The sequence below is a fragment of the Anneissia japonica genome, unplaced genomic scaffold, assembly GCF_011630105.1.
Source record: "Anneissia japonica isolate Jap-2015-1 unplaced genomic scaffold, ASM1163010v1 scaffold287709_len1912824_cov184, whole genome shotgun sequence".
Taxonomy (NCBI): Eukaryota; Metazoa; Echinodermata; class Crinoidea; order Comatulida; family Comatulidae; genus Anneissia; species Anneissia japonica.
Genome location: NW_022751466.1, coordinates 155,844 through 171,101, shown reverse-complemented (window position 1 = coordinate 171,101; position 15,258 = coordinate 155,844). Strand labels below are relative to the sequence as shown.

The 15,258-nt window shown below is 33.5% G+C and overlaps 1 protein-coding gene across 14 annotated transcripts in view; it reads right to left on the bottom strand.

The window, feature by feature from the left end:
• Positions 1-15,133, bottom strand: part of LOC117121671 (piezo-type mechanosensitive ion channel component 2-like) — a 61,895-nt gene extending 46,762 nt beyond the window's left edge. For 4 of the 14 annotated variants that reach the window (XM_033266930.1, XM_033266935.1, XM_033266933.1 and 1 more), the window contains exons 1-7: positions 9,998-11,304; positions 7,195-7,290; positions 5,176-5,295; positions 5,006-5,048; positions 4,183-4,632; positions 3,617-3,782; positions 1,136-1,174 (exon numbers count right to left, since the gene is read on the bottom strand). In XM_033266930.1, coding sequence (XP_033122821.1) covers positions 1,136-1,174; positions 3,617-3,782; positions 4,183-4,632; positions 5,006-5,048; positions 5,176-5,295; positions 7,195-7,290; positions 9,998-10,484 — 1,401 coding nt within the window. In that variant the 5' untranslated portion in view covers positions 10,485-11,304. Of the gene's footprint in view, positions 1-1,135; positions 1,175-3,616; positions 3,783-4,182; positions 4,633-5,005; positions 5,049-5,175; positions 5,296-7,194; positions 7,291-8,041; positions 9,497-9,997; positions 11,306-14,984 lie in introns of those variants that run through there. The other 10 variants (XM_033266938.1, XM_033266941.1, XM_033266939.1 and 7 more) reach the window with 6 other exon arrangements.
• Between the last annotated feature and the right edge of the window lie 125 nt (positions 15,134-15,258).

Genomic DNA, 15,258 nt, shown 5'->3' with positions numbered 1-15,258 from the left:
AGCCGAAATTCCGTCAAACTAATATTATAAGGCTTAAATTCAGCAACACTATTAAAGAAAATAGTATAAAAGTGATACTAGGTAAATAGAAATACGCTTTCTCACGTCCGAGCAAATGCATGCAGTAGGTAATAAAACGACATGCCTGCTTTTAAGACCTATTTAAAAATAGGCCTCCATCGGAGGTTTATGATTATAAAATCACTTTGTTGGTGGAACTGGGGAAGTGAAATCTTACACCAAATTTATTTTCTTGTTTACAAATAGCATTCAGGCTGATTTTTTTTGAGGTTTTATTTATAGAGACATTAAATGAATGTGGTAAAACATCTCTCAGTTCTCTTCCTATCACGTAAAATAACGTAAATTTTCCATGACCTTTAGCTCCTGGACCCCAACCAGGCACCTTGCCCACCATTTGCTTGCTGCACTCGCAAGGCCTGACCCCCCCCCCCCTTCCTCAAATTTTACCCTTGCTGTGCACCTGAAAATCACTATTAATATTAGTAAGGAACAGAAAAATATAACATGTGATAGGACCTCTGTGAGTTGGCTATTAATATATACAGGTGTACTGTTTAAATGCAATGTGTACATGTGTACTGTATATAGCATGAACACTGCAGTATGGTAATGTTTGAGATATTCTGCAAATATAAATAATATTTATGAATAAAGAGCATTAGAATGGAGTCCTGGTTTTATGCTTGAGTACTCTACATTTAATCCCAAGGTCTCAGTTCTAGTCCTGTCAAAAATGTCATTTTATAACTGAAAGAGGAAACAAAATATCACCAGAGACTAAAAGTATAAACTTTAAGAAGAGAAATACACAAAAAAAAGCACAGTAGAATTAAAACTCGGCAAGACTATGTATCCTTGTTTCCAAACTTCACTATGCTTAGTGGTTAGTGCGGATCGATAAGATTGAAAGCAAAATAAACTGATACACAGGCAGGATGAAGAGACAGAACGAAAATAAGACGTTGTTGATAAGTAAACAAGTGTAGATACAGAAGAAGTTTTTGGTAATCTATGTTCTCAACCAACCACAGTTTTTTTTCAGAACTATGTATGTGGTGTACCGCAAGAATTAACATATATAATCTATATTTAGGTGCGAAGCACTACTCACCACAGATTCCTTGCCAATTAACTGGTCATATCCATTTCGCTGTGTGTAGAGGAACGTCAGAAACACAATGACAACATAAAACCATAATACAATATACAACACAAGGTGGTTAAACACCAATGAGGATGGTTTAGTGGGGATACGTGCACTATAACATCTTATTATGATTACTATAGCATTTATTATAAAATTTAATTAGTAATTATAAATTTATATACTATTTATCCAAGAAAAGTTAGTGCAAATCATCAGGATGAGAGGACTTTGCTTTGGGATCAAAACATTATTTTATTTGATTTTGATTTTTTATATAATGCAATGCCTTTTTTATGCCGAATATAAGCATATATATATATATAGTTTTCTAAAATTGTAATTGACTGATTAGCCAGATAAGATTATTCAGGATAATGAAGAAAAAAACAAACAAAAAATACTGTACTCGCATGAATAAGCACCCGGGCGCTTAATATATTTGTTGCATTTTTTAAGGGGTGCATATTCAAACGGAGTGCTTATATTGAAATAGGGCGCTTATCAAAACAGAGGTGGAAATTGAAGGGAAAATGGAAATAGATGAAAATTAAGGTGTGCTCATCAGAAAATTCAATTGGTGTGTTTTGATAATTGTCCAGAGAGCATTGCTCATGAATGCTGTGGGTATTTACACACGCAGCAGACAAAATTAGTGGTGGTAATAGTGGTAAGCTTGTTGGCCATCTGCCGATTGAGATTAGCAGGATTATTGCAGGGTTTCTTACAATAATCCTACTAAACATGCTAAAGGTGCAAAATGTCACTTATTCAAATTAGGAGGGGCGCTTATTCAAACGTGGCGCTTAAGAAAACATTTATTCAAACGGGGCGCTTATTCGCGCGAGTACGGTAACTTAAAACATTTTTGGTGCAGTATTAAGTTATGTTGACATGCCAATATATTGTTAGAATAGGATACTGTAGATCATAAAAAAAATGTAGAACCCCTCTATCATCCATGAAAAACAAGCATATACTGTCTGTTTTATAGCCCAGACTATCAAATTTTATTTGGCAAAAACATGTGACTCCTAAATATGGTCATGATGACATCCCATCATGACCATATATAGGCACATCATGACTATATATGGGCATACAACAGATTTCTGTAAAAGAAAATTTTATAATCTGGACAGAACTTAAGATTTTTAGCTTTCAATTTTAAATTTAGAACAATATTTTCTCTGCAAATTGACATAAATAATACTGTACTTTCTATTTCTTTCACAGGCAAAAAAGCATTGTTTTATTAGATGATGTAAACTTAATTTGATTTTAATGAGTAATTCAATGTTTCAATTGGAATTTTGAAGGCTTTCCAGTTTTTAATACAGCTGATGTCTTGAATAAAATAAACACTACTCAGTGGTTTGATGTGTTACGGTTGGATAACATAATGGTAACATGAATATGGAAGACACAATAAAAACTCTTGCTATCAATCAATAGAATGAACTTTAAAATGCAGTGCACTACCCAACAAAATAAATTTCATCAATAATATTTTAAGTATTTTTTTAACAAAAAGTGCAGACAGCGTAACTCTTTGTGAAAAAATATTAAAATCAGAGCAAATACTGTATTATGATGTGGATTGATCCTTTTGTTACTATGAATTCCAAATTTTGGATCGTACCCTTTGCTACCAATTCCAAGTTTGAATTGGACCTTTTCAACCTATTCACAATTTGTTGAGTTAATTCCTAGCAAATGGCAGCATTTGTATCTGATGTAGCATGGTATTGGTATGCAAAAAAAGCAGATAATGATCCTATTAAATTTGCTATCCTTAGAGGGCTTTTTGTTGTATTTTATTTTATTCTAAAATAAAGTTAAATAAATACACATTAAACATTATTAAACACAGAAAGCTAACACTTTTAAGTACTCATAATTATTATTAACATTATTATCATAATAATTATTAATAATATCGTCATACAAAATGAAAGACAACGAAATAATCCTTCTGGATTTCTTCACTTGAAAATGTGGCCATTAACCACAGTAACAAAAATTATGAAAATATACCAAATATAACAATAATAACAACAATAACATATAAGTGATGTTTTGCCCTACTTGACGTGTTATCTTACTGAAATTCAAATTCTTTTCATTTATTTATTCCCAAAAGCAACAAAGTCACCAAGAAAAAAGTCTTGAGCCCCAGTAAGCTAGGCCTTAACTACATGAATAGCATAATATAAAAATATAAGCACAAAAAAAGTAAGCAAATGAAAGGCCAATATAAATTAATTATATTAATAACATAAATTTGTTTTTTTTTTTCACTTAACTTAACACTTACTGGTGATGCATTTTTTTTTACTTTGGTTAATTTTTCTATTTTGTGTGTCGGTGTACTTTTCTGAATTTTGTTTGACTTGTTTGTTTGTTTAAAATATGAAAATAATAAAAATTAAGAAAAAAAACACTTACTGGTCCTTGCATAAACCTTCGAACTTCCAAGGCGCAGTACCAATAGAGTAGAAGAATTGCCGCAGGGTTCACAAAGGCTGGCCACAAGAGGTCATCATGTATTAACAGATCATAGACTTTTTCTTTAGTACACTCTGTCTTTATGATTGCTTTCAGTCCAACTAACCTGTATGCATATTCAGAATATTAGAATTATGTTTTATGTATAGTCATGATGTGCCTATATATGGTGATGATGTGATGTCATCATGACCATATTTAGTCATGATGTGCCTATATATGGTGATGATGTGATGTCATCATGACCATATATAGGCATGTCACATGTTTTTGTCAAATAAAATGTGATAGTCTGGACAGGGCCTTAGTAGTTCTACTTTTGTGGTTTAGTGGAACTCCGAGTCCTCAAATAGAGGGATTCGGCGATTTTTGTTTACAGTCGGTCACATGACTTAACTTGGGTATACATGAAAAACATTACAGTGCGATAATATAGGAAAACATAATGTGTAAACGCATTCTAGAATCGCGTCATCGTGCAAAGCAAAAAAGCTCCCTTATCTTACCGTGCTGTAAGACTTCCAGAGTCCACATTATCTTGAAAGAACTGAAACTGATACAGGTACAGCAAAATCAGATGAAAGCCACTAAACACCATCCAACATCCCTGCCAATACACAAATCGCTTCCCAGTCGTTTTATACAAAGACCACCATGTGACAACAATTAGAAAAGACACAAAGTACACAGCTGATATCATTGATGGTTCAATAACAGCCGCAAACGCCAACAACGTCATGGTGAGCAGTCCGCGTAGGCCTGCAATCACTATCGATCGTTTTTTGCTCTTGCGCTCATAGGTGGTGTCAGTCTGTGAGGTCTGTGAGAGTTCTTGAAGTCTCTGGTTCTCCTGAGCCAATAGTTTGTGGCATATTGCCAAGACTATGGAAGAGACTATGAGCACTACCACATCAGGAGCCAACAGTCTTATGGATGATAGTGCATTGCTATCTAATCTATTACGTAAAAAAAAAGATGTTTAAATTGGACAATTCATTTAAAAATAATGTAAATGTGTCAATTTACAATGCAACAGTTGGTAAAAAGGTTGAAATAAACACTGTACAACAACATCAGCGATTTAATGGTTTAAAAATGTAAGTGGGCAAATCTATGATAATGGAATTACAAATCACAACAACTTTTGGAATATTCCTACTAACCAAGAGGTCTATGGTGTGTCTTGGATAGTGACTTTTATAGGAATAGGTAGTACACACACCTATCAATATCAAGAGGGCCACCATAAAATCCATTCATCAATAATGATATTAGTAGGCAAGGAAATTAATGAAAGTGCATAAAAAGTATAACTGAAAATTAAAATACCTTTGGAAACCAAGTTGTCTCAAAATTCTCTCTGTTGAATTACCTGCAGATAAAAAATGTAAAAAAAAATCATTATTTACTCATGTTGTGACGAATTGAAACATAAATTTTAATCAATTGGTAAACAATTTTTGGAACAATGACAATAATTGATGATTCAGTTTACTCACATGGATCCAGGAAATTTCCATATGGTTGATCAATAAGTAGTACTATTTGGAATATTAATTGACCAATGGATGCTGCAGCACTGAATGCAACTAATAACTTCAAATATTTCCCAGTGGCTCCTGATAATTAAATAATCAAAAGTAATTAATGTAATTTCATGAAAAAGATTGGAAGACAGAATAATCAGTAAGAGACATAGACCCTGTAGTTCGATTTTAAATAAAATTGAATTCATCAATTGTATATGGATATCTACCAAATTAGATGCTATTATTGCTATTATAAATATACTGTACTGTCAAATCTGTCTGACAAAAGAAGTGGAGAAATGCTTCGATGAATTTCATAAAAATTATGGATAACGAGCATTGGAGAAAAAGATTTGAAATTAAGCATTTGAGTAATTTGTAGTCAATGAATTATGTTAACCCTTACTTCAAAATTTACTCTTTAAAACTTGTGACAAGTGAAGCATGTTGTTTATGCAATTGTATTTTCCTTTCATGTTTTTCGAGGAGCTACCGGTCTCATCAGCAGCAATATTGCTTGCGTTTATTTCCTTTACCTAAGAATTACATGTTTTGTTTATAATATTGTTATTTTATGTTTCAGTAGTTTAGGAATCTTCATTCCTTTATTATTTTTTTCACTATGAATGCACCAGATGATTTTTGAGTGCCACTGATCAAAAGGTGGACATTCAAATAAATATTATTTTTATTATTAAAATAAATGAATGCTTTAATTTTATTATCAATCTCAATTAAATTAGCAAGTTAGTTTTCAGATAATGTAAACTGTAACGCTAAATAATAACTTAATTAAAACCTTGACTCAGAAAAAATGGGGTGGTGTCTGCCTGGGGATAATTTCACCTCTAGAATTTTCTCGATTAAATTAAGTATTTTTTTTAAGTGTTACATGTTGCATTGCTTCAAATGTAATTCCCTACATCTCATTATCATACTGTATTGCATACTGTAGGCATACATTAATTTTTCTATTGTAATTAAACATGTAAATTGAATTAATAATTTATTCCCCATATTTTTTATTTTAATATTTTTTTTATTATTTATTATCATTATTTATTTATTGCTTTCTTACCTTAGATTTATACTGTATTGTATTCTAAGGGCATTGCATTTAAAAGGCTTAAGCCTTCTGCAAAAAACCCCTATCTTTCACCATTACTATAATAATAGCGCCTATATCATGTGTACATATATATTTTGTTCAATAGTATACAGTTCACCCTCCAATTCGAGACCACATTTGGGACCTGAAAATTTGGGGTGGTCTTGGGGTTGGTCCACAATTAGAGGGCTAGCTTTGTGTTAAAAGGTTGAATATGTTATTTGAGTCTTTGGAAAAGTGGTCTTGAATTAGAGGGTGCACTGTACTATGTAATTTGCAGTATTGTGTGAATAATACAAGTGGAATTGAATTAGATTAAGAAATATAGAATTAATGACAGCATTAATAATAAAGTTTTATATAGTGCATTTGCCGATATTGTTATCTTGACACTGATCAATCACACACTTTGCTTCCTGAAGGAGAATATAATTATGTAGCACCTCGTAACTGGCACATTGACGTTTGAGCTTACCAAGTAGCAACAAACAATAATGCGCACAAATCCAAACAATTCTTAACGTACCTTGTTTTTGACCTGAGTGCAGATTCAATGGAGGACTGACTTGGCCCAGGGCCGACACCCCCCTCCCAGAATTATTTTTAAAAAAATGAAGAAAATAGGAAAATTATAATCTAAATTAGGTCTGGGTGTACCATAATCATAAATTTTCTCAGCCCCACCGTGAGGGCTGGTTAGGTCAAGACTCTCCATCTGTGAAAGTCCCTGCCTGGGGAACCTCTATTTTGAATTCCTGGATCCGCCACTGTCTTATCTTGACTAGAATGCCTCTTGTCTTGACAAGAAAACATCTTGTTTTAAAGTGGCAGTAATATTGCAGTCAACAAACGTCTTATACCATCATGACCTTTGAACTTACCTTTCATTGATTGAGCTGTGGGGCTTTGAAGTAAGGGTACACACAGTAAACACAGCAGATATATAAATGATAGTCCATTGTATCTAAATAAACAAGCTAAAGGGAAAAACAAAATAACACAAATTAATGCTATAATTTTATGATTATTTAATTTAGCATATAGTATTTAGCAGCATTTTTGCAATAAATTCCAATTTATATTTAATACTTACTTATAATTTATAAGCTTTCACATGCAATGGTGATTTTTAAGATTGGGTTGAGTGCACTTTTTAATTTCTGTTTGGTTTCAAATGAATTTATGTTATTTTTAATGGACAATACAAGTTATCTTGAATTTAGGACAATGAACAGCGTCCCTCTAATAATATAGCCTAAGTAATAAGTAATAGTAATATATAGATACATAGAGGTGGAATCAAGATTTGGAAGGGACTGGGCCACAGCTAGCCTATAAAATATTTGAATATTAAAAATGAAATGGGGAAGAAAATAACATTGAATTCTTATAATATAATAAAATTCCCTTCCGGGGCACTCTCTATTTTGAATTCTTAGATCTGCCACTGACATAATTATTTAACTTGATTTATCATCCATCAAAAATATAACATATTAAAATATATAATAATATGGGCACTATGAATAAATGACGTTCAAAAAATAACTCAGTATTGTTGATGTATATGGTAAAAAATTTACAGTACAGAATATTAAATACCCATATTACCTAAACTGTGTAAATTAACTTTTCAACACTCTTGACAAACATCATCCTCTATGAATTGTGATGTCAAAATCTATGCATTAGTTATTAAAATATCAAAAATAATCACATAAATCTCACCACAGAATAGAAAAAGTGGTATAAATATCTTATGCAGAAACCACATGAAATGATATTTGATGTCAATAACCCTGTACCACGGAACCGGTTCATCTTGCTCATCTACACCTCCTTCCAATGAAGAATATAACTGCTCTTTTTCCGCCATTGGTCAAATTATAACGCTAGGCACAACTGATTATACCGCCTTTATTCAATCCATGTGTTTTATAATGCCATCTAAGCAATCTAAATGCTTAAGGTTTATGCGATATTCAATACACAGCTCTTAACAGGAAATTTACCAATCAATGCGTCTTTTCCGAGCACTGGGACATAATTGATACCCATGAATGAGGACAACAAACACAGATTATAGCACCGGAATATTGTGTGGAATAAATTATAATTTTACACAGCAATCAGCAAACAATGATATAGGATACACTATGTAGTAGCAGTAGCTGCAGCTGTTATAGACAGGCTTAAAAACAAGTTAGATATAGTGTAACTACTGGCACAGTATCCAATATGAATACTCAAAGAATAACAATGCTTTATTTCTGGAGCCTTTCTACAGTCGATCAAAACATACCATAAACAAATTACAGATTTTGTGCTATATATCAAAATCAACTGTATCCAGTGCTGTATTTCTTGCTATTTCCTGATAACTAAGAAATCTACTTCAAATTTTCTGCTCCCGGTAAAGAATTTCAAGAGTTCATCAATTCTTAACAGCTTTATCAATGAAATTCAGATGAAAAAATAGTCTGATTAAAATATAAATAATTAACTACCGGTAATTGAATTAGTTAGCTATTGATGAGAGTAGTTATCTATCTTATGCATCAATATTGAATGACTTCATGAGGAGGTCGCCAAGTGCTGTAGTATGCAATCTACTGCATAGGTTTGGAATAGGTATCTCATGCCCCGGACTCTGCAAAGAAAACTAAGGCATTCAATCCACACAGAACAAGCTTACAGTAGTAGGAGTATGCCGAGTATACCATCACAATATTTCAACTGCAATCTACTGCAAGAGCCAACAAATTATCCTCAATAAACATTTAGTTGTTTTGTTGTTGTATAACCTTCGGAATACTGTGAACAAAAACAACAAGCTTTTGTCTTTTTAGCACATCAAAATATGATGGATTTCATCCATTAAGCACTGTTGATAATGCTTGGTCGTCATTTGAATCCAAATCTGCATTAATAAGAATCCATGGACAAAGCAATACAAATATCCACAAATTGATTGACACCAACTACCATCAAGGGACAGTGGAATATTATTTGTTTTTGCCGGTAAAGACTAGCCCATTTGTTTCATCATTGCGGCTATACCACACTACACACAAGCTGGTTACCCTTCACAGCGCTAAGGTAACAGTACTAGTCTATGTGCGACTCCTTCCTGCTTGTTACACAACTAGACATCACATTAGGTTTGCTAGTAGATCCTTTCACTACGAGGTCTATAACAGATGTGAAGCTTGCAGAACAGTATGGTACATTTATTAGAGGTTTTTACAATGCTTAATTAAAATATGTGCTGGTACTAGCAAGGATTATTAGCACTTTTGCTAGATCGATCGAAACAGTAATGAAAAAAAGAAGGTCTTTGAATTCAATCAATATCATAATGTATTTTACACAAATAACTATTGGGCAATATCTGAAATAAAACCTAAAGATGAAAAGGTGGGGCTGATGTATGTATTATTATAATATTTCTCATATCTTAATGGACAAATCATATGTAACAATAAAAAAAAAACATGATCCACGCAACAGGTTTCTGAACTTGGTAACATTTGGGCAGTTATTCTCATTAGCCAAATTGTTTTGAATTGTAGATTCGCTTACTTTTCGCCTTGTTAGTCATGTCACTGACAGAGGCTAAACATTAAAGTGGAATGGATAACATTAACAGGAAAATGATGTAAACGAGATAAATTAATTACTTACAAAGCAGAAGGAACGTTGGCAGTAGGATCTTAAATAAAAGCCACATTATAAATAACTTGGAATAAAGCCAGTTCTTTGCTGTCTTGAAAGTGCTCTGTGTTCCTCCTTTGTAGTAACGCCATCGTGATTTAATCAGCACTTTCGTCTCTTTCCAGAGTTGTTTGAAAGGGAGATCAGAAATGTTCAACGACGCTGTCCGTTCTCGGTTTTCTATAACGCTTCCGTTCGAACGCGGACGTGATGGTGTCTCCGATTCCGTCCTGGTACGAGAGTGTGTGGAGGTAAAATGCAGTGTGGATGGACGCGTAGATGGTCGATACAAGTGTGGCGTATCACAGTTTGTTGAGTTTGATTGTTTCTGGAAGGATGTGCCACCATCTTGATCTGACGTTGAAATGATCCCTGACTGGGGTACATAAGCTGGATTTGATCTGTCACTCTTCTCCATCTCTTTGTCATTCTCTTCCTCTAATTTATTATACGACATCCTTTACCGCCAATAAACAGGACTTTCGAGAGTGGAAATCCCAAGTATTACCACTCCCATGTGTGATGTTAAGTCCAAAATACAAAGATAACATAGAAAGTCTAAACAAAGTTTATAGGAGATTCAAAATACAGCAGTGAGGTCAGTTGTAACATAAACTAGTAAATCACTTTAATACTTGACCTCAACACTATCCCTGTCTTTATTATTTTACACAAAAATGTTCAATGTGACTTTCAAGCTGTGATGGCCCTTTTCAAGAATCTAGTAGTAGTAAATTCCAGCAAAAGAGCATTTATTTATTGCAATAACATACTGCCAAAAGCAAAGCTGTCATCAAGGTATGAGCAAAATATGCAGCCAGTGTCTACTATATTGCTGTTCATTTTTTAAATGTTGTTAAGCAATATGTATGCCTACAGTACATTTGAAAAGAAATCTCAGCTGACTAGACCTGACCTTACCATGCCTCCCCACAGTATTGGTTAATGGTAGTGTCATGTGGTCAAGCACACTGCAAATTGGTCAATAGATTTGTTTACTAAGCAAACACCTTCTGTAACTATTACACAGATGAGTCTTTGGATGACAGTACTAATCACAGACGCTCCTATGAAATTCAAACAGTCGCTGCAAACCACTGCAGGTCTAGCGGAAAGTTCAGATTTGACTTGACACGTTAGTGACTAGTCCTATCGTCACAAGCCTATAAAACACAGCAAGCAACGGTCATAAGCCTATAAAACACAGCAAGCAAGAAACAATATAACATCCACAGTGCTCATGTCTGCAAAAAGGCATTAAGTAAAAATGTAATACTTAAACTCGAAAACAAAATCATGTGAAATAAAGTAACATGATTTGTTCATGCTCATTGGTGGGAACGACCTTGAAGACGAATAAAGGGCCTATAGAACCTGTTAGCAAAGTCTGTCGTCCCTTCAAATAATATTTTTATCCATCCAATAAACAGCTTTGGATTAAATCATTTACCTGGTGAACAGGTAAGCCCACATTGGCTGGTTATCTCAGGTGAAGTTAATAATTAAACCGGCAGGTGTACAAAGTCTGTTACATTACAATGCTAGTCGACAATGTCTACAGTCTCTTTATTGAGCATCGACGCCAAGCTGCTGCAAATCATGTTGCCGTAGGTGCGAGTTGTCATGCACTCTGTTGTCTTGGAATGCATTAATTTTCTTTAACTTGAGTAAAATTATTGTTGGATGCGCTGTTTCACTGTACTGTACATACAGTAACTATTGTCAAACAACAGGTACAAGAAAAACTGATATTTGGCAATGAAATTTGTTTGTGGCACTCCCTCTGCCTGCAGGTTACAAGTTCACAAGTGAGCAAGGTATAGTAATGTAGGCTACACCCTTGTCTCTTGTTCTGCCCAAGTAATAATATGTAGTACTGTCCAACGTTCTTTTCACCAGACAGTCTATAACATAGCACACACCTTACGGTAACTACCAATATACAGTACTTGGTAATCAAAGTACCATAACATAAGAATTTGGAGTGGGTTTGACCTTGAATTAAAAAAGAGACAATTGTTCTTGCACTGCCTCCTGCCCCTATACACCATTATTATTTGGGGGGGGGGGGGGAGGGCCTACAACCATTTTTTCTACTGGTTTCTATGCCTATGGTTTTAGTGGTATGTAATGTAGACCTATTTATATTAATGGTGATAGTAACCCTTTCTACTTATAGTATGAACAGTACATACCTCCATACAGTAGTAGTAAAAGTGTTTCACTACATTTTAATTTATTAAAAAAATTTCCTTACAAAACAAAAACATAATAATAAAAAAAAAGGGCATGCAAAGTACTGTAATGTGAAGAAAAAGTTTGCTCCTGACCAAAGGATAGTACTGTATAATGAATTGCCAACGGCTCTGCATGTTCCATTAAAACTGACTGAATTGTTTGAGATTCTGTGATTGATACGTACATTTTGTTTTGAATTGAGGAAACATGGACATCAATTCAAATTAAATTCAGACATTTAGTATTCTGGGGATGCCATATTATGTCTGATTTCACCAAGTTTCTCATTAATTAACTGACAATTTCAGAGATTCACCTTTCCCTCATCAATTATTTTAAGTCTGTTTTAACCATCTTTGTGTATGGATTTAGTTCTTTTCTCATGATGTCCTTAACCACATTAATTAAACTGACTGGAAATAATTTCGTAGTATTTTCCTCCCTTTGGCACTTTGTTAAGTTTTTATTATCCCCAAAGAAGATCCAAAATTTGTAGTTTCTTTATGGACATAACAAATGCAGTCATAAAAAAAAAAGTGGAGAGATGGGAACAATTTCCACTTTACTGTCTGACTTCCAAAACATAAATTAAGATATTGGCCACACTGTTGTCCATGATTAAAATTATCAAAATCTAGTAAAGTTTTTTTTCATAATATATGGCAAAAACAAGCCAAACTAGTCACTCATCGCAAATTGTGTTTCAGAGAAAATGGCAAAAACATGCTGGAATGTCAATTTTTTTTACATCTATTCTAATTCACTAAACTAACCTTCATCTATACATCTTGCTATTTAAACTATTGTTATTTTCCCTATTTTCAATGTTAAAACAACACTTTTTAAGGATTTGATGATAGTTTCTACATGAGAAATGCCTGAAATCATAAACTTTGAAGGCTGATTTCTCATATTGTTCTTTAAACAGCTGTATGTTCAAATGCGTGTAACCAGGGAGTTGTTATAGTGACTATAACAACTCCCTGGTGTAACATAATAAGGAAATGTCAGATTTGAATTATTTTTTACCATTTTATAGTTATTATTTTACTCTTTAACATTGTACTATGGCAAAATAAGGTAGCAGATGATTGTAATGTAATGGCACATATCACTAATCATGAAACCAGGTCATCGGAAATGTAAACCTTGAAATTATTGCCAACAAATTGTTAAATTGCAATGAGTACTGCAGCCTTGAGGGCATATGTAGAAGTACTGACAGTACAATATCCAGGTCAGTGCTTCTTCCAAGGCAGTGGTTGAACTGTGTAAAAATGTTTCTCTCTATTTGTACTGGGTAGTGTAAAATAAAAGTATTTTATAATGTTCTTAGGATTATTCTTTCAATAAAAATGTTATTTATTTTATTGATTCCACAGATTTCAAGAAACAAAAATTTAGTTCAACTTTCTTTCTAATCTAAATCTGATGGTAATATAGAAACATGAATACAGAAGAACTGATGACAGAAGAATAAATTATGTACTGTATAGGCATCAAATATAATAACTTGTAGCATTACTTGACAAACTTTAAACAAATTTATCACACAAGTTTCTGTCAGCAGTCTACACTGGATTCGATCATCACATGCATAAACTATTGGTGGCTCACTTTGGATTGAAGATTTGTTTTCTTTGGTTTTGTTAATTTTTTTTTCATTTGGTTCTTCCATAATTAATAGCAAGCATTAAAGCTGGATTAAAGGCAGCACTGATCTTTATTAACACTGAAATCATTATTGGCAGGCCAATGTGAAAATTTAGTCCAGAGGTTGCCTTGTGAAGATGACTCTAGCCTATAAGTATAGATTCTTTTTTAGTCAGTATTCAAAAAAATATTGTGCAACATATTTCATTGTGCTTACTGGCAACGGTAAATTAATTCAAACACGTGATAAATATACTAACAAATGAAATCAGAATAACCACAACCTTTGAATATCACCTTTGAATGAGAAGCTTGTGTTATATATTCACATATGAAGTGTGATTTCTGTTGGTGGCTTTCATACTATCAGACAAAAGAAGACACGGTCTATTTCACTCGATATGGAGTCTTATGAATTAAGAGGTTAATTCCCATGAGGGTCTACTGTTCGTCCCTGAACAAATGAATTGCCTAGCTTAGCTACATTCTTACCCTGTATGTTCACAATAGTCAAGTTTCTGGGGTTACTTCAGCACCATACCAATAAAATTTCTTCCCCCTCCCCCACCTCCCCCTCCTCTCCTTTTGCCCTACAATGTTTAAACATCAGTGTGACTATGTTTTGGTGGGTGTTTGTTTCTTGTTAACAATGTTGGTGGGTGGTTCTTTTTCCTAATTGTATAGGTGGATGCAATTATATTTTGATATAAAAAAATATATATTTACACTGTATTATTATACTTTGTGTCCCTGTTGCACCCCTTGCATAAGAAAAACATAATGGGTGGGATTTTTACAATGCATAAGACAAATTTTCCCATACGACATCTCTAAAAAATATGCGTTTAAATGTCAGAAATAAATTAAATAGCATTTATGAATATATCTACATTAAGTAATTTTTAAGTACTGTAGGTCTACTGTATGTGTAACAAAATATGTTTCAACTTTTTAATATCTTTTTAACATATAATTTTAGTAATTTTGTCACCAACTCCTAATTTTTTTCTAGCACTTGCAAATTTTAGCAGAATATGTATAAAATATTTTAAACTGAAAATCCTACCTGCAATTAAAAATATCGGCAAGACTATCTTCATTAAAGTCGTAGACACACCATCATCCAGGGCACTCATGGTGCTGACCCTGCGAAGTGCACAGCTTTATGGCAAATAAAGCTAATGTACGAATGTATGTGTTTTTGTCATCGACAGGAAGCCAGCTGCTGAACTCTGATAGCCATTTCCCAGGTTGTCAACCCTGGTTGGAGTATAGTACACTTACACCTGGCAGTCAAGAAAGAAAGGAAGGGAGAATATTCAGTGAAGATACAGTAGTAG